Below are 21,169 nucleotides of genomic sequence, written 5' to 3' on the forward strand. Positions count from 1 at the left end.
CTAGAAAAAAGAAGCAGGTAGTTAAGGAAAAGAAGCACTGCTAAGCATTTATAGCCAAATTCACTGAGGAAAGTTTTTAAAATCTTTTTTTTGTTAATGTTCAGAATACTTACATTTGTGAATTATGTATTTTTTAAATTTCCAAAGTCAGTACAAACTCACAAAGCAGCAAGGAACAGAAATTATTCTCATTTTATAAATAAAGACATGGAAAAGAGCAAGGGTCAAATGACTTATGTATGGAACCCAACATTCAGCAACCCAAGCCAGGACTTCAAATTCCTTACTGTGACTTGCGGAGTAAGATTATTAAGCTCAGCTGCTGCCTTCAGTATTTGTTTCCACAGACATTACTAAGAAAACATTCTACTTTGGCATTTGTGTAATATGGCACCATTTATAGCTGTCTTCACTCACAATAACCTTATTAAATAACCATCTTTAGGGCTGGCAGTATATACAATGAGGCAGGTCAGCCTGGTTACTACTGGCTAATGGTTCCGTCAAAATATGAGTTAGGTCATTTTTTTTACATTTTCTTGATTTAGAAATTAAGCCATACCCACATGTCTAATTTAGCCAAGCCTGTATCTTTCTGACCCAAATACAAAATCTCAAGACGTGTAACGGTTTCCATCACCAAACATACTCTTTTATCACTTTTGGATAATACATCAGCCAATCTAATGATTCCACAAACTTAGTGTGTGATTTTTTTTTTTTCCCTGAGTAGACTTTTTCCAAAAAATGATCTAATTCATTTTAGGCTGAGAGAGAATATACTAAAAAGAAAACTACATTTTTTTTTTCTCTTTGTGCTGAAATACCTGAAGAATAATTAAAATAGTGAATTCAACCATAACTAAGCTTAAGGAAAGAGGAAAGGGACATTTTATTTACTGTATTTCAGAAAGCTGCCATGTTTGGGAAAATCACAAAAACAAGAATGTTAGCCATACAAGAAAAATTTATTTAAAAAATGAGTATTTTGAATTTCAGATACACATGTTATGAGAGAAATTCCAGAAGGGGAAACACCTTCTTCAGAAACTGTTCCCAGGGTGGTCAATACTGATTTCGAAATTGGTTGCTTAGGTCTTGAAGCTCTATTACTAAGGCGTCCATAGCTGCTGTTTCACTAACTAACTCCGTGGAAATTTCTCCAGTTGCCACATCTGTAAAAAGTTGCTGCAACAAAAAGACCAAAGCAGAACTATCAAAACAACAACAACAAAAACTCTTAAAATAATATAGATACAGAGTAGAGAATTAATATTCCCTTTGCGTAATTGTATCACATTTTAGTAGCAACGGTAGCGTCTGTTCTGTTCACCATCCTGGAAATGTACAAGCTTCAATAATTAAAAGATGAATCAAAAAACAGGCCTGAACCTGTAAATTCAAATGAGTTCTGCTCTTCAGAACAGCTGCCTTGAATACTGAGTATTTCTTTCAGTGTTATAAGATGGTTTTTGGATAAGCAGACATTATTCATCCAAACAAAACAAATCTATTCATTGTGTATACAAGCAAAACAAATATATATTATATTCAAGTTCATATAAATCATACTCTTTATGTTAATTATTTAAAAATTAATTATAGCTTAGGACTCAGAGGTCACAAAAATCATCAGGATTTGGTAAAAGCAAAAGAAGCCCCCCAAAATAAAAGTGCCTTCCTTCTGTAAAAGGAACTGCCTTGGGCGGCATATTGCAACATATTTCAACAATGCCACTAAGGCTGAAACATTCTGGAATGCCTCTCTAGAAACTGCCTGCTAAGCCAGGATAGGCACCCAAGAAAATCAGCTCCGGGATTTTATGACCACACTGTGTGTGTGTGCGTGCACACATGCACATGAGCATATGTGTGTGTGTTCTAATCAGAACTATAATTTACGCAGCTTTAGGTGACTTTAGGTGAGCCTCTAGAGTCTATCTAGTTTATTTCCATGCAGTCCCAGGTCTGGCAAGAAAAGACCAGAAATTCGTGCAAACAAAGCCTGCTATTTAACAGGGTCATCTGCATTCATTTTCATTTCTTTCTAGTCGTACCTACAGCACATGGAAGTTTCTGGGCCAGGGATAGAACCTGCGCCACAGCAGTGATAATGCCAGATCTTTAATCCACTGAGCCACTAGGGAAATCCCATTTTCATTTTTTAAAATGTTTTGAAAAAGGGTTCTTCTGGAATGCAATTCTGTTTAGCAAACCCAATTTGTTCAAAAAGTAGAAAAGGTGAATGATTTACTACAAAATCAGAGACTTCCAAACTTCCAAATATTACGTGCAAAATATGCAAAAAGGTGACTTTTTTTTTTTTGCCACACCCACGGCACGTGGAAGTTTGCTGGGACCAGGGATGGAACCCGCACCACAGTAACAACCCAAGCCTCTCTACAATGACAATGCTGGATCCTTAACCCGCTATAAGAGAACTCCAAAAAACATGCTTTTTAAAGGAGGTGTTGGGAAACAATTTTTCCCGTTCTTGGATAATTCAGTTGAGATGTAATGAGAGCAAAATCTAAACACAGTTGATGTTTTGAGGCCTCATTTTCAATGTTTGGGAATCTTCCACAATATGAAAGGATGGGCAGTACAGACAAGACTATTTAAGTCATATAAGTACAGATCCATGTAAAATTAATAAATCATAAGAAAAAACTTTGCGCAGAGGTAGGGAAATCTGTGGTGTACATCTTGAAGAAATAAACAATTACGGGTAGGTTAGTGCTCTCACCGAAACTAGGAAACTTAGCCCCCGATTTAGGAAGGGGAGTGAGAGAAAGTCTGCTACCCTAACTTTCTCTGAGGGAGCTCCTGCAGCTTCTTGGGAGACACATAAATCTCAAGCTGTGCTGCCAAGTTGGGAGGAAATAGTTCCCCAGATAGATTATAGAAAGCTGGTTCCAGCATGCAGATTAATAAGGAGAGACAAGTGAGTTAATAACCTAAAGAGGCAAACATGATCCTCGGAAAAGATCTGAAAAGATCAAGCAATTAATATAAAGGCCTAGTCTGGAAAGGTTTTTACACGCGTCCAGAAGTGACCTTCACAGGCTAAGGACTTTCTCTCAGAAATGAGTAAAAATCAGTTTGCAACCCAAGAATAAATAGTGAAGGCGAGTAAAGGCATGCGCTAAATTGTGCTGGAAGTTACATTCCTTTAAATTTTGCTTCCGGGGGTATATACGCCAAACCTGGCTGTAGGTCAGAATCATCTGGGGAATTTAACACAGCTTTCCCAGGCTCTGTCCCAGACCTGGTCTATCACAGCTGAAGATCTGGAGTCCAGTCTTCCAAAAAGCTCCCTCACTGATTCTGCGGTGTCCCCATCCTAGCACCGATTCACAGGTTGGTATGTGTAAACCGAGCGCACCTGCTTTAGGCTTTAGGTGTCAAACCCGAGTCGCCCACCTACCTTAACATTTTTGTCAGATCCATATACCACCTACTTAATATTTATCTCTAAATCAATGTTTTATTTTATTTTATTTATTTTATTTTTTTGTCTTTTCAGGGCTGCACTTGAGGCATATGGAGGTTCCCAGTCTAGGGGTCCAACTGGAGCTACAGTTGCTGGCCTAGGCCACAGCCAAGCGGGATCCCAGCCGAGTCTATGACCTACACCACAGCTCATGGCAACGCCAGACCCTTAACCCACTGAGCGAGGCCAGGGATCGAACCCACAACCTCATGGTTCCTAGTCGGATTCGTTTCAGCTGAGCCATGACGGGAACTCCCAATGTTTTATTTTAATAGAAATGTTTTTAAAGGAAACATTAGAACACCACTATAAATAAAAAATAAACAATAATATTCGGGAAATTGCAGGTTTGATATACGAGTTAATGCTTTTCCTAATATGCCTTGAAGTAAATATATGTTAAAACCAAACGTTTGCCCAAGTGTTACTAGCAGTCTCTATGCCACACTTTGGGACAAGTGGTAATAAGTGGAAGAGCATCGTTTTAATTTTACTTCAAGAAGTTGTAAAACCTCAAGAGCCGAATTATAAATATTAATTTCAAAGACTCCTAAGTGACCCATGAGTGGGGTAGTTTAGTCACGGGCCAATGAGGTCCTCACAGGTATAACTACCCACCTAGGGGCTGATATCTCAAGTATAACATGGGCCTAAAATTATCCCGCGTGTAAAAGACTTAGAGCAACTGGCTGATAGCAAAGACCTTCTTTCCTATGATAATTCCCATTAAGCCACATTTCAGTCTCACCTTTGCTTTAGATGACAGGCCCCGCAAATTGAGTCGAACTGAAGAAAGCACCTGCACGGCCTCCTGCGGACTGGATTTATTTTTACTGCATTTTATAGCCACTGGAAGACAAATATGGAGGAAACACCCATTAAAAGTTGATAATGATAACTCAGAGTTACAAAAAGCAATTATTTAATTAGGATGTTATAGTTGCCACCTTGAGAAAAATTTCTCCATGGAACACTCTTATTTTGGTAAAACAGAAATAAGTTACATGCCTAATTTTTCCTTTTATCCCTTAAGAAGGATAATGTATTGCTAAAAGAGAACCTTAAGGAAAATGAGTGATTTTTGGTGGGTTACAGATTGTTGGGAAGAGACTATGAAAACTCACACAGACACACACACACACATAAGCACAGACTAACGAAATTAGGCAAAGACATGATCTAACTAACACGAGGTGTCTACAGGGAGCAAAACCAGACACAGGCCCATCTTAATGGGGCTTCCCACAGTCTGAGTCCTGAATAAGGACTCACAATTGCTGACGGCACCAGCCCAAGGAAGTGACATGGCAGATATTTACAGTTCAATTCTTTTCATTTCATTCAACTGCACTTTCATGCTCCGTTTACATCACTGTTCTGGAATAAGTGACATCAACCACCTAGGTACCTGCACTTAGGGGTGACCATGGCCAGGCTCTTGGGTTGCTAAGCCATGCTTGGTATCCTATGGCAAAGACAGTCACTCATTCCTGACAAATCTGCCTCCAAGCATCCTGGGGAGCCCATTTTCCTAAAACCTGAAGTCATGAAGAGGGTATAACCCTGCCTTGCAGAAGGCCCAGCTATTAATGCTTTTTAAGAACAAGGGAGGAGGAGTTCCCATTGTGGCACAATGGAAATGAATCTGAATAGCATCCATGAGGATGCGGGTTCAATCCCTGGCTCACTCAGTGGGTTAAGGATCTGGCGTTGCCATGAGCTGTGATGAAGGCTGTGGATGTAGCATGGATTCCATGTTGCTGTGGCTGTAGTGTAGGCCAGCAGCTGCAGCTCTGATTCGACTCCCTAGTCTGGGAACGTGCATTTGCCGCAAGAGTGACCCTAAAAAGCAAAAAACAAACAAACAAACCAGCCATGACTATTACGTTAAAGTTTCTGGATGGCAAAGAAGGAAGCAACCTTTGCCCACCCTTTCCCAAAAAACAGAACAGCAGAGACTGTAGATGAACACCCTGCAGACAGAACAGTGTGTACACAATGACGACACTCTTACAGAAGGGTCTCCAGCACTACCTGGACACTGCAGTGTCTCACAAAGCTTTCTGAAGCACATGGCTACTCTTAAAAAACTAGCTACCCCAAAGGAAGCAAACCATGTGACGATTTTAAAAAATGTTTTATTTCCTTTTCCAAAATGGGTGGAAAATGGTGATGGGACAAAGATTAAAAAAAAAAAAGAATAGAAATAACAGAGAAACCCAGCTCATTCTTCACTAGAGCACTGGTATACAAAAGCAACAGAGAAAGAGTTAAGATTTCTCTTCATAAATCTAAAATATCTCTAGAAAAAAAAAGCCGAGCATCCACCCAAGTATGAATAAAATGTTGTAGGAGCACGAACGCATAATTCATTAAAGCCAAAGGGAAACTTAAAAGAACAGATACTTGTTTTTCTCTAAGTATTGCCCGGATTGGGGGTGGGGGGGAGTTACTAAAAATAGTTTAAAATAAACTTTAAGATGCAAAAATGAAGGTTTTTCCTCAAGTATTTCTTTAACTTGCATATTTATATTTGACAGATTACAGAAAATATCTTGGCTTTGACTGATACAGAGCCTGCTGTTCACAGAAATGTTTAGGGTTGGCAAGCTGAAGTAGATCAGATAAATTCTTCAAAGTAAATTGCACCCTGCTACCACTGTGTACATAAGATCCCTTAGCGTGGGTTTCCCCCAGTACAGCACTATATCTACAAAGGCCAGAGGCACAAAGCCTGAGGGCCGTCGGCGCCCACCCACCGAGAGGCCAGCCCAGCCGCATGCGTTCCAGCCACACTAGACCATCCTTCCACTGGTCCATCAGCAATGACCTCGACTTTTCTACACTCAACTTGAGCTATACAGCGTTTAACTTCTACCTGATCTGTTGAGGGGTAGGTGACCCAGGAAAATGGATATTTGTATCTCTTTGTGGGTGAGAAGTAGAACTGTTAACTATTAAACCCGTTTCTAAATTTTTTGAACATTCTGTGACTTCTTCTGAGGCAAAGTTAAACTTTATTCTTATTCATTTTTTTTCCTTTTGGTCTTGAGTCCCCTACCATAGAGCTCAGAGCTTCTACCCTAGAAGGAACAGGGTGGGGGTGAGACGGTAAGGGATTAAAATTTAAGCCATGTGTACTGTTAAGTGTTTCAATGTGTTTTTTTACTAAGTTTTCATAACAACCCTAGGTAGATATTATCCCCATTCTCCTGATGAGGGAAATAAGGCTCAGACAGGCTAAGCAATGGTGACTCCGAATGACCTAGTTAGTATGTGGTAGAGCTGATCCTAGAGCTTAGTCTCCCTGATTCCAAAGTCCTGCCTTTTCTGTTGTCCCTTGGTGGCTCCCTATTTGCTGTAACTATCGGTTGCAGAACTTAGAAGAGGACTGAGGGAAGGTTCACAGTCCTTGTGACTCAGTTCCTAACAGCGTGGCTTTGTTATTTTATTTGAATTTCATTCCCAGGTCATCAATGCTCATATTCTAACGTAAAGAGAAAAGTGCCTTACTGCCTTTAACTAGCCTCTTTTTCATTAATGCAAATAATTAAAAGCAGCTTTTATCTAGAATATATTTACCTAACAGGCATACAACTTCATATGTAAGGTTATCCTTCCCTCAAGTATCACCTGCATTTCTCAAAGATATAGTTTAGATTATAGCTTTAATTCCTTTGTTATATGTTATAGCTCTTGGGTATATATTGCTATGTCCTCCAGAAATCCATATATTTTTATGAATAAACATTTTCATCTATAAAAGAAGACTATGAGTCAGGAAAAGTTAAGATTTTCTTAACCAATACAAACAGACTGTATCAAGCGAAGTTAAATACAGCTGTAAAGTTATTTTATATCTTGAAAGTTTCTAGCACCTGGCACTTATTCAAACACTATTTAAGCCTCTAATCTATTCTTTCTTATTGCTCTAAAGTGCCTACTACATAATAGTTGGCTTATAAATGTTTGCTGAATTAAATACAAGTTCACTGTAAGAAATAATCTGAAATTATTTGTAATGGAACTTTGCTTTTGACTAATAGTTTTTCTTATCAGTTAAAAATACATGAAAATATGCCATAGCTCTCAAATGTTCCATCAAATACCATGTGCAAGTGCTAAGGCTCTCTGAACCACTTCCTTAAATGACGTAATGTCTTTCTCCCAACAACTGGACTGTGTGTCACACTTATATGCCTTCGAGAGATACTGGAACGCCTGAGGAAAGAAAAGGAACAACATTCAGAATAACAAGTAGAATTCACATTTCAAACTCTGCTTCCTGGAAGTCATATGGAACTAATTCCAACATGAAAAACCAGCAGCTCAGTCTCCACTGTTCTCATCAAAGAAAGGATATAGACACACATCCAAAAGCAGTGAGCAAATAAAAGAAATCACATGGATGTGCCTGGAAAGAGATAAACAGAAAAAACATGCATGCTTAGCTTGGAAATCTATAGGAAGCATTCGCATTTCCCTAGCAATTGTGGCCATCAGCTTAGGAGGTCAGTTTGGAGAACCAGGTGTGAACTCGGTGAAAACTCTGGAATTACTGGAGGTGATAAATTCATAGACACTTAAAACACTCTCTTTCACAACCCCACCCCGTGGATGTTTGAGGGAGAAGTCCCAGACCAGAGAATTCAGAGTACCCTTAATGCCGCACACGCAAGATACATAACTCCCCACGAGATGGAAGGTGGAAGGCAGGAGTGGGCGCCTGCGTGCGTGTGGGTATGTGTTCTCTGGGCGGACGAGGCTTTGGTGGAAGCCAGCTGGGTGGACTGAGGGAGGAGAGAACGGCTAAGAATCCCACAGATTAGCTGTACTGCGGCAAATTTCAAACTCATACAAGAAGTACGTTTGATTTGTTGCTGGCGTTTTGAAAAGAACACAAAACATTGAGTATTCTAACCTTGGAAACTCGGGGGGAGCCTTTAAGTTCTAAGATAAGAGGCTAAAGGCATAACTTGAATGGAACTGGTGTTCCACCGCACTCGTGAGGAAGGGGCAGGGCAACCTCTATAAAATATTTTATGTTTAGACTTTAAAGCTCTTCTCCAATATTCTTATCTAGCTCTTTTTTCTCTTTCCCTTTCATAGTCCCCACCTCGGATTTAAACACTCCTTTGTCCTTCTACGCTGTCTACCCGGTCTTCAGCAAGGAGCCTGCAGAAAGGGGTACAGAGTAAATAACAAGAACCAGCTGTTGCTGCAGTTCTGGAAGGAGAGCAGGTTAAAGAGACCCTTTTGCAGGAAACAGAACAATTATTTAAGAAAAATTCACGAAAAGAGAAAAGATGAATGCTTACAAGTCTTAACCTGTCCATAATTCAGAGTGCTTATGTTAAAGACTCTGAATCACAAATGAAAACTTGAGCACATTAATCTCCTCTTTCAAATTATTACAGTCTTCCTCCAACCACCAAAAAAGCGGATCCACTACATACGCAATCCAACAGCAGGCAAGAGCCCCGGACGACTGCAGAAGGACTCACCTTTTCGTTCTCATCAGGCTTGTCACTCTGCCCATTTCCATACACTTGGGCATACAGCCTCCAGATTTCTCCATCATTCGTCACTCTTGAAGTTACTCGGCCAAATAACTCCTGCAGCTTTCCTCTGAGGCCAGTTGCAATATCTCCACTACGATCAGCCATTCCATCCATCACTGCCCTGACCAGAATTTTAAGGACCTTAAAAAATGCACAGAAGAAATCGGTAAGCTAGAAACAAGTAAACAATGACAAAAAACCAAAGGGCTACCCTCACCATGAACAATGACAACAGTGAAAAGGCTGCAGCAATGACAACACCAGGTCCTTAACCCACTGAGCCACAAGGGAACTCCACCCTTCCACTTTTTAAAAATAAAATAACAAGTTGAGCCATCCTGAACCCCTGCCTGGAATCACATGCTGACCACTTCTCCCAGTGTCTTTTGTAGGCTCCGTGGAGGACTCATCCTCCACATGGTCCTTTGGTCCATGCTCCTTTCTGTTCACTCTGAGGGCTCCCGCTGGCCCACACGGATAGCTGCAAAGACACCAGCACAAGTCTGCCTGATACTGGTGGCACAGCTCCAGTCCAACTCCTCTCCAGAGCCCCAGGATCGTGCATGTCCTACCAGACATGTCCCATCAACACCTCACACTCCATCTGTCCAAAAGGCCAACAGAGATCCCAGATCCCTCTTCCTCCTGCACTCTCAGGACCAGTGACCTTAGCATCAACCTAGATTCTCTTCTCGCCTGGTTCGGCCACGTGCAACAATTTGATTCAATGTTCCTACTGAGTCCTAAATCCTCCTCTCAGGTTGGGCCACTGGACTGCAGTGATAACACTCTAATTCTGTTTTCAAAGGTCCTGGCCCTTCCTAACTGTTCAATGATAAACTGCTAAAGCATTTGCCTTAAGCATGCAGGTACTCAGAAAGTATCTCTTGTCCTTACAACTACCCCAGGTCTGCTTTGATAGAGGAGTTCAGCCCTCCTGCTTTCATTAGTCTTTACTCACTCTACCCCAGATGCTTTGATAGAGGAGCTCAGTTGAGCCCCACCATGGGTTACATGGAACAACAAGGTGCATCTGTCACATATATCAGACTGGGTAACTCAAGACTTCCTGGGAGTTCCCATTGTGGCACAGCGGAAACAAATCCAACAAGTATCCATGAGGACGTGGGTCTGATCCCTGGCCTTCCTCATTAACGTCAGGAAACCCGTGTTGCCGTGAGCTGTGGTGTAGGTTGCAGACGCAGTTCAGGTCCCACGTTGCTATGGCTGTGGCTGTGGTGTAGGCCCCAGCTGTAGCTCCGATTTGACCCCTAGCCTGGAAACTTCAATATGCCATGGGTGCGGCCCTAAAAAGCACAAAAGAAAAAAAAAAAAAAAGGAAAGAAAGAAAAGGCTTCCTAGAAGCAGAGAAAGTACATCCTCAGTCACTCTTGTGATGGGAGGACAGCAAAGACACCTGGATCCACCTAAATAACCAGCTCGAGGAGAGTGCTCTAAGACCTCCCTGCTCAGTGTGGCCCCTGACGGACAGTGCTGGCATCTCCCAGAAGCTTGCTGGAAATGCCAAGTCCTGGCTGGACAGGTTGCTCCACCGTGGACTGAGATTCTGTATTTCTAACTAGCTCCCAGGTGATGCTGATGCGGATGCTGACAGACCGCAGACCGCGCTTTGAGCTGGCAAGGTTCCAAGGGACAGGGTGCCACGCATTTATTTTTACCCTGAGCTTCGGGGAGAGGAACACATTTCATTACCTTGTGTCCTAGGGTCTAACACCGTGCCCAGCACACAGCACTAACACAATCAATACTCGTGCCCAACAAACCCACCTTTCAGAAAGCGTGCTGCTAAGGGAAATGCAAACAGTGTGACCCTTTCTCTGTCTCCCCAGAGCATTCTGATCCAGGCACGCGATGCGTCCAAGGAATTGAGGCTCTTCTGGCCCGTGAACACTTTTAGGAATGTGAGCTGAGACTCGCGGTCCTCAACATACACAGGGATAAAAGTGCACAGGAGAACACTCAATTGTGTTTTTCTCCTTTTAGATGGACATGATAAATTATCTCTGCCTGGAAATTCACATTACAATCCAACATGTACAGTTTTAAATCTGAAAGTAATGAAACCGACATTACAATCCCACTCATGGTTTTAAATCTGCAAGTCACAATGTAGGAGAAACGCCACGAATGCGCACTGCCTATTTCAAGTAATCATTTGGTAAATAGTTCCAGGATTAACATGCTTTCGAAGAGATGGTCTGTTGAAATAGTTAACATGTACAAATGAAGCATACTAAATTAGTACAATGCCTTGCTTTTTCTGGGCTCTCACAGTTGGCCCAACATCCCACCTCCCTCACTTTAGCCAAGATGAGTAGTTCGGGGGGAGGAGAAATCTTTTGGCCTTCTTGCCCATAAAAATGGAGAGCTGCAGCAATGGTGTTTGAGACGGAGAAAGCTGGTGTGGGGGGGTGTTTGTGCATATATGGGGGGACTGTAGAAAGGTAGAGTGCCTGTGGGTTGGGGATGGGGGACAGGGCAGAGCAAAGGGAACTGTAAGTGTCACAGATACAGAACGCCTCGACCCCATTCATATGCAGATACCCTAAGCAGAGGTACTTAGCCGTTTCTCTACCCTGAATGGGAGGAAAGGCAATTACAAATTTGTTTTTATACTCTCTATTTGATGTTCAATGGTTAAATAGCTGGATCTGGGCCTTAGATGAGAGGTTTAAATGGAGGAATAAATAACAGGTTATTCATGGCCTTGGCAGATATTGCCTAAGGAGACCATGTTGGCTAAGAATCAGACTGAGGAGAGTCTTAAGAGAAACAAGATTTAAGAGGAGGGAAGAAGAACAGAGGTCTACACACTAAGGAAAGGTGGCAGAAACAAGGGAAGAAAGTCATAAGGAGAGTACATCTATGAAAGATCAGGACTGGAAGATTCTGCTGGATTTGGCAAGTCCAAGGGTTAAGGACTGCATCCAGATCGAAGGACAGAACAAGGAAGACAGGAAAGATCATGATTTTAAATCAGAAGCTCACAAAGAGAATCATATGAAAACCAAGACAAGTGTTAACACCATGAAACACAAAAGCAAAAAACGGGTGGGTACCAATCATAGTATCTGATAATACTCATTTTAAAAATAATTTGCATAGGCATATAATGTTAATAGAAAATATTCACTTAACCACCAATTTTAATTTAAATAGACTGGGAGGACCAGAAAGGGAAGTATTGGAAAGGCTGGTATAAGGGCATTGTCCTCATGTACTATAAATGTACATCAACAGACAACACCTAAAATTTGGTTAATAAAAAAATAGCCATATATAATTATTATTATGAAATATGGAGATGGGCAAATGGCAAAAGGAATACAAAGTGGGTTCTCTCCTTTGGGGAGAAGGATCTTAAGGAGTGGGTAGCAGTTGGGCAGGAAACTGCTATATCTTGTTGCAAGCCTTCTACTACAACTTATAAAAACAAATGTTGTGTGTTATTTTAATAACACAAACATTCAGAAAAAATAGAGAAAAAAGAATAAACACATTCAAAGACTGGCAAAGAGGAAACAAAAAAGCGACAGCACGCACAAATATTCATTTGCTAGACTTTACTTTGAAATTATGTCTTTGGCGTGTGTGGGCAGAGGGGGCAGGGGCAGACTGTGAGGGCTCTGGGAGGCCAGAAAGGTTGACTCACACTCTACGGGTGGGTTACACAGGTGCGTTCCCTCCGTGAAAATTCATGTTTACTTGTGATCTGTGTACTTTTCTATATGTACTCTGTATTTTAATAAAAGTTCATTAAAAAGGTTTTTCCTGCAATTAAGATGAAGCCCCATAAACTAAAGAAAAAAAAAGTGTTAATAAAATATACATTTACAAATGGAGCTAACAAGTAATCTTAAAAAGTGGGTTTCAGAGTGATAAAACTATTTTTAAAACTATTGGGGTAATTTTATAATTCACTGGCTAATATCACCATTTTCCTCCCTCTAACCAGTGAGGAAAGTCACACTCTAGTTATCCAGACTGACTACAAAAACACTAACTTTTAACATATATTTAACCCTTCTTTAGAAAATAGATACTTGTAACTTAAAAGGAGCAGAGGGTATTGCAGTAGGATTTCTTTAATAAAACGAATCACCAGGGATCATGAGTTTCTCTTCGGCTGTCTGCAAAGTTTACCTGCATTATAGTCATTTGCATCATCAAAAGTGAAAAGAAAAAATTTTTTAAACAGGCTGTTTTTATCCACTGTAAATTGGATAAAAATAGGATTAATGAACCCATCTATAACTAGTTAAAACTATAAATTACTAAGTATGTAATAAGTAGCTGAAGAATGTAAGCATTTAGAGATGAACAATTCTTGGAGGAACAGGGTCCAAGATATGGCCACGTGGATGGGTTGCTCATATGGAAAAAGATGAGCACAAAGAACGTGAAGCCCAAAGTATTGGAGGTACCATCTCCCTAAAACCCCGTATTCACGAACAGCTAGATCTAGAGTGGAGAGGAAGGCAGTCAGTTCCTAAAGTTCACCATGAACACGGAAGAACGGTTGGGAAGTTGGGAAATAGCAGCAGTGATGACAGGTCGTCAGTCGGCTACATCACAGACTGCTGTATCAAGGAGTCAACATACATGTAAAGAGCTTCAAAACCTGTAAAGCGATATAGACCTATAAACTATTATGACTATCACTGAACCTCTGTCAGAAGGGGACAGCCCAGCCCTCATCACTGCCCACGCATTATGTGCCCCTGTATTCCTGATGGTTTAAAAGAGACCTAAAGAAAAAGGAAATCTACCACTGTGGCATCAGCCTTGGACAACTCCCTGCTTCCTCCGCTGTGAGCACTCACTACGTGCTAAACTGTGCTCAACCCCATGCTCAGCACTCGGCCAACAGGGCTGCATGTATCTCTCACCGTAACCCTGGGAAGAAGGCTCCTTATTATCCCCACTTTGCAAAGACTTTCCTTCACGGGATTAGTTGAGGTCTCTCTGGCCTTCTCTCGGGAGAACCTCCAGGCATGTCGCCTCTACCGCCCCTAAAACTACCCATGAAGTGAGTGTTGACACACTCCCTTACCTTCGCCAACCCCGCTATTCTCAGAGCCGCCGCTCTCTCCCTGAAAAGGAGCATGACAGTGGCGGCCAGTCAAATAGGTCCCCTTCCCAAATTCATTTCCAAACAGGACTTCAGAATGTGACCTTATTTGAAAATAAGGTCTTGGCAGAAACAATGAGTCAAGCTGAAGTCCTACCAGATTAGAGTGGGCCCCAAAGCCAATGACTGATGTGCTTAGAAGAAAAGGAGACACACACAGGGAAGGAGGTGAAGGAGGTGGAGAGGGAGGTGGAGATTAGAATTATGCTGCCACAAACAAGAAATGCCAGAATCCCACAGAAGTGGGGAGAGGCAGGAAAGATCTTCCTGGAGCCTTTAGAGGGAGTATAACCCAGCCAGCACCTTAATTTCAGACTTTTGGCCTCCAGAACTGAAGAGAATAAATCTCTGTCGTTTGAAGACACCAAGCTTGTGGTAATTTGTTTCAGCAGCCCCAGGAAACGAATCCAGGAGTCTTACACAGAAAGACCAAGCCAACACTCAGGACATTGAGACAAACGCTCTCCAGGGCACTGGCTTCTATTAATCCTCTCCCAGTTTCAGCCCAGGAAGCACTAAATGAAGGCTTGTCATGTCTCTGCCTCTTGCTACTCAGGACAGCAACGTCCAGCCCACTCACAGGTCAGAAGTGAGTCCTATCATATGTAGAAGTTCCCAATTCGAGTCTCTTCACTTTTTCCTTAATGAAATATGGCTTCAGCATTATGATTAAAAATTTTTCTCAAGAGCTCCTGTTGTGGCTCAGAGGATTAAGGACCCGACATTGTCCCTGTGAGGATGCTGGTTCGCTCCCTGGCCTCAGTCAGTGGGTTAAGGATCCAGTGTTGCCAGCAGATGCCTAGGATGTGGCATCGGTTGCAGATGTGGCTCAGATCCGGTGCTGCTACGGCTGTGGCATAGGGCTCAGCTGCAGTTCCGAATCGACCCCTGACCCAGGAACTTCCACGTGCTGCAGGTGTGGTCATTAAAAAAAAAAAAAAGTTTTCTCCACCCACAAGCTTATTAAAATATTTACCACACTTTCTTTTTGGTGCTTTTATGGTTTTACTTCACTAACAAGGAAAGGAAAGGAAAGGAAAGGGATGATGATGATGATGATGGCCGCTATACTCGAACAGCACCTACATGTGCCAAATACTATTCTCTGCCCTTTACAGGATTTTTTTGTGGTTTTGTTCGTTTGTCTTTTTAGGCCCCACCTACGGCATATGGAGGTTCCCAGGCTAGGAGTCGAATCCTAACTATAGCCGCTGGCCTGTGCCACAGCCCCAGCAACTCGGGATCTCAGCCGCGTCTGCAACCTACACCCCAGCTCATGGCAACGCCAGATGCTTGACCCACTGAGTGAGGCCAGGGATTGAACCTGCATCCTCTTAGATGCTAGTCAGATTCGTTTCCGCTAAGCCACGATGGGAACTCCCAGCCCTTTACAGGTATTAGTTGATTTAATCCTCACAGCAACGCTGTGAAGTACTATTATCATCCTTGTTTTGTGAAACTCAAGAACAAAGTTACTAAAACTTAACCCAGGTCATTCGGCTAGTGGCTGGCAGAGGTAGCCCGTAAGCCCAGGCTGTCTAACCCCCAAGTCCATCCTCTCACCTATAACATCATCTTGCCTCTCACGGCATTTCAATTTAAATACTTTATCCACTTGAGTTTATATTGGTTTAAGGAGTGAAGCAGAGCTTTCGTTTTGGGTCCCAGATGCTTGGCCAACTATTTCAATACATATTGACCATTTTATTTTTATCCTAGAGATTTAAAATGCCATCCTTATCAGGAACTAAATTCTCATACTTAGTCTGTTTCTGAAGCCTCTATGCTGTCCCATTCCATTCCCGTAGCAGATGTTAACTCTTTATATAATAAGGATATTATTAGCTTTTTAGCTTTCCTACTTGTTACAAATATTTTGTCACATATTTTTTTCATGAAATCATAAAAATTCCTTCAAGTTTTCTTTTCTTGCTTCAACATTCAGGAAATTTGGTTAAATGCCCATTTGTAGTCTAATTTCTAGGAGATGAAAAAATATTTAGCATATATTTAGCCCATTTGGAATTCATTTGGTGCATCATAAAATAATCCAGTATATTTTCTGAGCCTGGATGTTTAGAGGGATTTCATTTTAATCAGCATAAACAGCCCTGTTGTCCCTCGGAGCCTACCTAAACCAACGCCGCGGCCCCAACTCCCCGCAATGACCTCTACATCCTCAACCCACACCTCTAGTCATCTCAGTGATGTAGCACTTTGGTTTCCTCTATCCTAAGCCTATTTTTCCCTTCTATCATAGACCCTTCTTGGGGGACACAGCCAGCAGAATGCGACAGTGGGGAACCGCTGTTACCCCTGAAGAGGGCTGAAGTCTTCTTACACGGAGAAGCAGTGATTTCATACAAATGTCGGAGAATCACCACAAAGAGAAAAGTAGGAGTTTCCTCTTCCTCAACACTAACCTTGATGTCCTCGGCCAAGTCTCACCAAAATCTTGGCTGAAAGCGCAAGGCGTTGGCCCTCTGAACCCTGGAGATCTTCAAAGCAGGAAGGAACAGCATTGCCTCAGGCCGAGTTGCAAACACTTCCAGGAGGGCTGGAGGCCAGGAATGAAGCCATTTCCCGCCTCCCGGCTTGGCTAACGCCCCGTTCCACTTGGAGCTCTCTACACAACTTCTGCTTCCTGGTCTGATAACCCTGACCCTTGGCTTCCCCCAACCTCAGTTATCAGAGGGATGAGGCAGTTCAACATTGTCTTTTTGGCTCCGTCAGCAAAAAAGGAAAAACTTTCTTCACGCGTGGAGAAGGCAGGCACAGGTTTTGGGTTAAGTAGGCAGGACTTGTTAGCTGTGAAACATCACCTCCATTAGTTCATCTTGCTGAGGCTCAGATGCTTCAGCAGTAAAATGGAGATAATATCTATTTTACAGGGAGATAATCTGTACACAACATATCCATTCGGTCCGCTCTTCTCTCCCAGGTAATCTCCCAGCCACCACTGCGATCTGGTTGGCAACCGGCCCCCGCTGCACCTCAGCTCTGCCCCCCTCCTTCCCCACAGAGAACTCCACACAAAGAACAACACATCCGTAAGAGAACACACACTCCATGGTTCTACTTATGGGCATTCAAGAAAAAGCAAACTTGAACTGTGGTGACAGAAATCAGAAGGCCGTTGCCTGGCTGAGGGGAAAAGGTGGCACTTCAGTTGACTGGAAAGGGGTGTAATAGAAGCTTCCGTGGTGATGAAAATGCTCCATATCTGTGATGGGAGGTGGTCACACAAGAATACATAATGGTCAAAACACATCAAACTTACACTTAAGATCTGTGCGTTTCACTGTGGCATATGGAGGGACTGGTCAACAGGGACCTGCTGTATAGCACAGGGAACTCTACCCAATATTCTGTAATAATCTATATGGGAAAAGAATCTGAAAAAGAATGGATGTGTGTACGAGTATAACTGTGCTGCAAATGATCATAATGTTGTGAATCAACTATACTTCGATAAAACTTTAAAAAGTGGGGAAAAAAAGAAGTACAAAAAAAGATCTGTTCATTTTACTGTACATAAATTATACCCCAATTTGAAAAAGCCTTTGTAGTTTACAAGCACACTGATATGATGGGGAAATGTGTTTTTTGGGGTTTTTTTTTTTTTGTTTTTTTGTCTTTTTGTCTTTTTAGGGGTACACCCACAACATATGGAGGTTCCCAGGCTAGGGATCGAATCAGAGCTGTAGTGCTGGCCTACACCACAGCCACAACAATTTGGGATCCAATCCGGGTCTGCAACCTATACCACAGCTCACGGCAATGTCGGATCCTTAACTGGGGATCAAACCTGCGTCCTCATGGATGCTAGTCAGATTCGTTTTCACTGAGCTGCAAAAGGAACTCTGGAAATGTGCTTTTTAAAGACATCTTCCTTCGGACTTCAAAACATGATACAAACACACAATAGGCATGTTTAAATGTGATTTCTATATTCGGCTCCTACTAGCTATATTATCAGCCAAGTTAGATAACCTCTCTGGGTCTCATATTCATATACTGTAAAATGAGGACTATTTAGTACCCACCTCAAATTCTGTATACCCCATAAAAGATAATCCATGTTAAGTGCCAAGAACATAGTAAGTACTTGAAATATGTTAATCCTCCTCCCTTCCCAGTCAATGGGGTGCAATAATGCAATACTTAAATTCATTTCCCGAAATGATTACCAAGTTATCAAAGGAGAAATAGGAGGAGGAAGAAGGGGAGACGGAAGGAGGGAAGGAGGAAAAGAAAAAAGTAAGACAAGAAAAAAACTGAACAAATCAACATCAGAATTTATCTTGAAGAAAGAAGCATGAAGATACAGAAAGATTTGTCGACAAGGTTAATCGTGGTACTAATAACAATAGAAGAAAACTAGTGTCAGGGGCTAATTGTGCATAAAAACGAAAATTAGATTTTTGACAGATTAATAAAAATATGTATAATCCGAGAGTTCCCTTCGTGGTTCAGTAGTTAACAAACCCGAACAGGATCCATGAGGATGCTGGTTCAATCCCTGGCCTCAGACAATGGGTTAAGGATCCAGTGTTGCTGTGAGCTGTGGTGTAGGTCACAGATGCAGCTTGGATCCCGCATTGCTGTGGCTCTGGTGTTAGGCCAGCGGCTGTAGCTCCAATTCGACCCCTACCCTGGGAACTTCCACAGGGTAGGTACAGCCCTAAAAAGCAATAAATAAATAAATAAATAAATATTCCAGACATGACTACAAATATCTATAATTACAAGCAGTGAGCACAACAATAATGTATAGCTAATTTACCCCATGTCTATATTGAAGTATCACATTTACAAAAGAAGAAGAAGAAAAAGAATTGATAGAGAATTGTAAAGCACATTAAAATAGAATGAGGTCAGGTAGTGTCAAACATAAGAATATCAAGAGTTTTTCTGAAAGACACCTGTTGCCAAACTTGCAGAGTCAAATTAAGCAATATTTTTTTAGCCAAGATAAAAATATTCCAGACAATCTATCAATTGTCTCAGTCCATGCTGACTAGCGGTAACACAGCCTGACGACAGGCACAAGTAAGCCACGAAGCTAGACATGACCAAGCCTCACCAGCCATCAAGACCTTCCTTCAGTGATGATTTAATCACCGTGAAGCGATTCTACCCACTCTTGCCAGACACCAAACATCACATCAGCATTCTGTGACACTTCTAGAGAGAGCTGTTACCAGGGCCTGGTAGAAATGGACAAATTTTCTCACTGTGGCTACTTTTCTATCTGAAAACCCAAAAGTTCTCTATTATAAGCTGCTAAAGATGATTACTTGAGGTGAACAAGTCACTGGTTTTCTAGCCTTTATGTTCTCAGTACTATTTCCCCAAATCCAAATGTGGCAGCAGCTAAACTAATAGGCATAACATCTGACGTCTTTATAGCACTTCATGCTTCTCAGTGTGCTTTGTTGATATACAGTATTCTTCCTAACAGGAATGGTTCCTGGTGCTCCTGTGTGCAGCAGGGGTGCTGTGGGAAGGAAGTCTGAAGAATCCAAATGCCACCCTGCATCATTTCTAAAATTACTTAACTTTCATAGAAACTAATTTCAAACTCACCAAAATCTTCACGCTCAGATGAAATATTACTGTACAAAGGGCATTTGTTTCATATTCTGAATTTAAGGACCAAAAGAAGAATTACAAGAAAAAAGAAATTAGCTGGCCACAAATTTAAATCTTAATAACTTTCTCTAGGTAGGAAATTTTTCACTTAATTCCAGAATATGTTAAACACTCTGCTAAAACAGGTACACGATTAAAAATTTTTCAACAGGAATCAGAACACGATTTTGCTATAGGTGAAAATTATTACAATTAAATTTGTTGGAAGGAATGGGATACTATGAATATGATCACTAAAATATGTTTAGAAAATCTATTTAAGATAAAAATTAAATGAAAGCATCTCAATTTATACGGGGAAAATCTTTCTTATTTAACTTCTTTTCCTTTTCTGAAAAAATACTCAAAACGACTCCCTCAGAACTGAGATTGGGTAAAGGGGGAAGGGGGAGTAATCGTATGCAAAAGGAACATTCTTTTTTTTTTGTCTTTTTAGAGCTGCATCCGTAGCATATGGAGGTTCCCAGGCTAGGGGTCGAATTGGAGCTACAGCTTCTGGCTACACCACAGCCTCAGCAAAGCAGGATCCAAGCTGAGTCTGCAACCCACACTGCAGCTCACAGCAATGCCAGATTCTTAACCCACTGACTGAGGCCAGGGATCGAACCTGAGTCCTCATGGATACTAGTTAGGTTTGTTAACCACTAAGCCACGATGGGAACTCCTAGAATCATTCTTTACATTCATTAATCTTCACTTTCTTTTTACTTCTTCATTAAAACCTTTTGAAATTAAATTAAGAAAAAATGACGAAATTAAAACATCTTTTTCTGCAAAATCATTAATTATATTCACTGAGAATTGTCTAAAATCCCTCAGAATAAAAATCATTATTTGAGGTCCTTTATTCTTTCTTAGGGAAGGTTCCTTAAAAGATTTCTAAAGCATGTGCTCTTATAATTCCAATGAGTTTGATTTGGTATAGAGCATGCCAAATCAACCACTGAAAGCCTTATCTTTAGAAACAACGAACTGTACTCAGATCATTTTTGTCAGAGTATCTCCTTGGTATCTACTACTGTGCTAATGTTTTATGCTAAGTATCCCCTCTCTCCCCATACATTTATAGAAACTCATACACAGCTGCAGTATTCTAAACATCTGCAAGAAATGTTTTCATCCTCAGAGAAAATAAGACATTTAAGTTGGGGTGGTGGTGGGGGGTGATAAGAACAAAGGAAAATCTTAGGTAAAATTCTCAATATGGAGTTCCCACATGGTTCAGTGGGTTAGGGATCTGGTGTCGTCACTGCTGTGACTCTGGTTACAGCTGTGGCATGGATTTGATCCCTGACCTGGGAACTTTGG

The 21,169-nt window shown here is 41.5% G+C and overlaps 1 protein-coding gene across 1 annotated transcript in view; it reads right to left on the reverse strand.

Annotated features, from left to right (window-relative positions):
- Positions 1-947: 947 nt before the first annotated feature.
- The window catches only part of TTC27 (tetratricopeptide repeat domain 27), a 176,991-nt gene continuing 156,769 nt past the window's right edge, over positions 948-21,169 (reverse strand). Inside the window, exons 17-20 of the mRNA XM_047782314.1 lie at positions 8,998-9,195; positions 7,603-7,714; positions 4,242-4,342; positions 948-1,188 (exon numbers count right to left, since the gene is read on the reverse strand). Coding sequence (XP_047638270.1) covers positions 1,066-1,188; positions 4,242-4,342; positions 7,603-7,714; positions 8,998-9,195 — 534 coding nt within the window. The 3' untranslated portion in view covers positions 948-1,065. The remainder of the gene's footprint in view (positions 1,189-4,241; positions 4,343-7,602; positions 7,715-8,997; positions 9,196-21,169) is intronic.

Source organism: Phacochoerus africanus, chromosome 5, assembly GCF_016906955.1.
Source record: "Phacochoerus africanus isolate WHEZ1 chromosome 5, ROS_Pafr_v1, whole genome shotgun sequence".
Taxonomy (NCBI): Eukaryota; Metazoa; Chordata; class Mammalia; order Artiodactyla; family Suidae; genus Phacochoerus; species Phacochoerus africanus.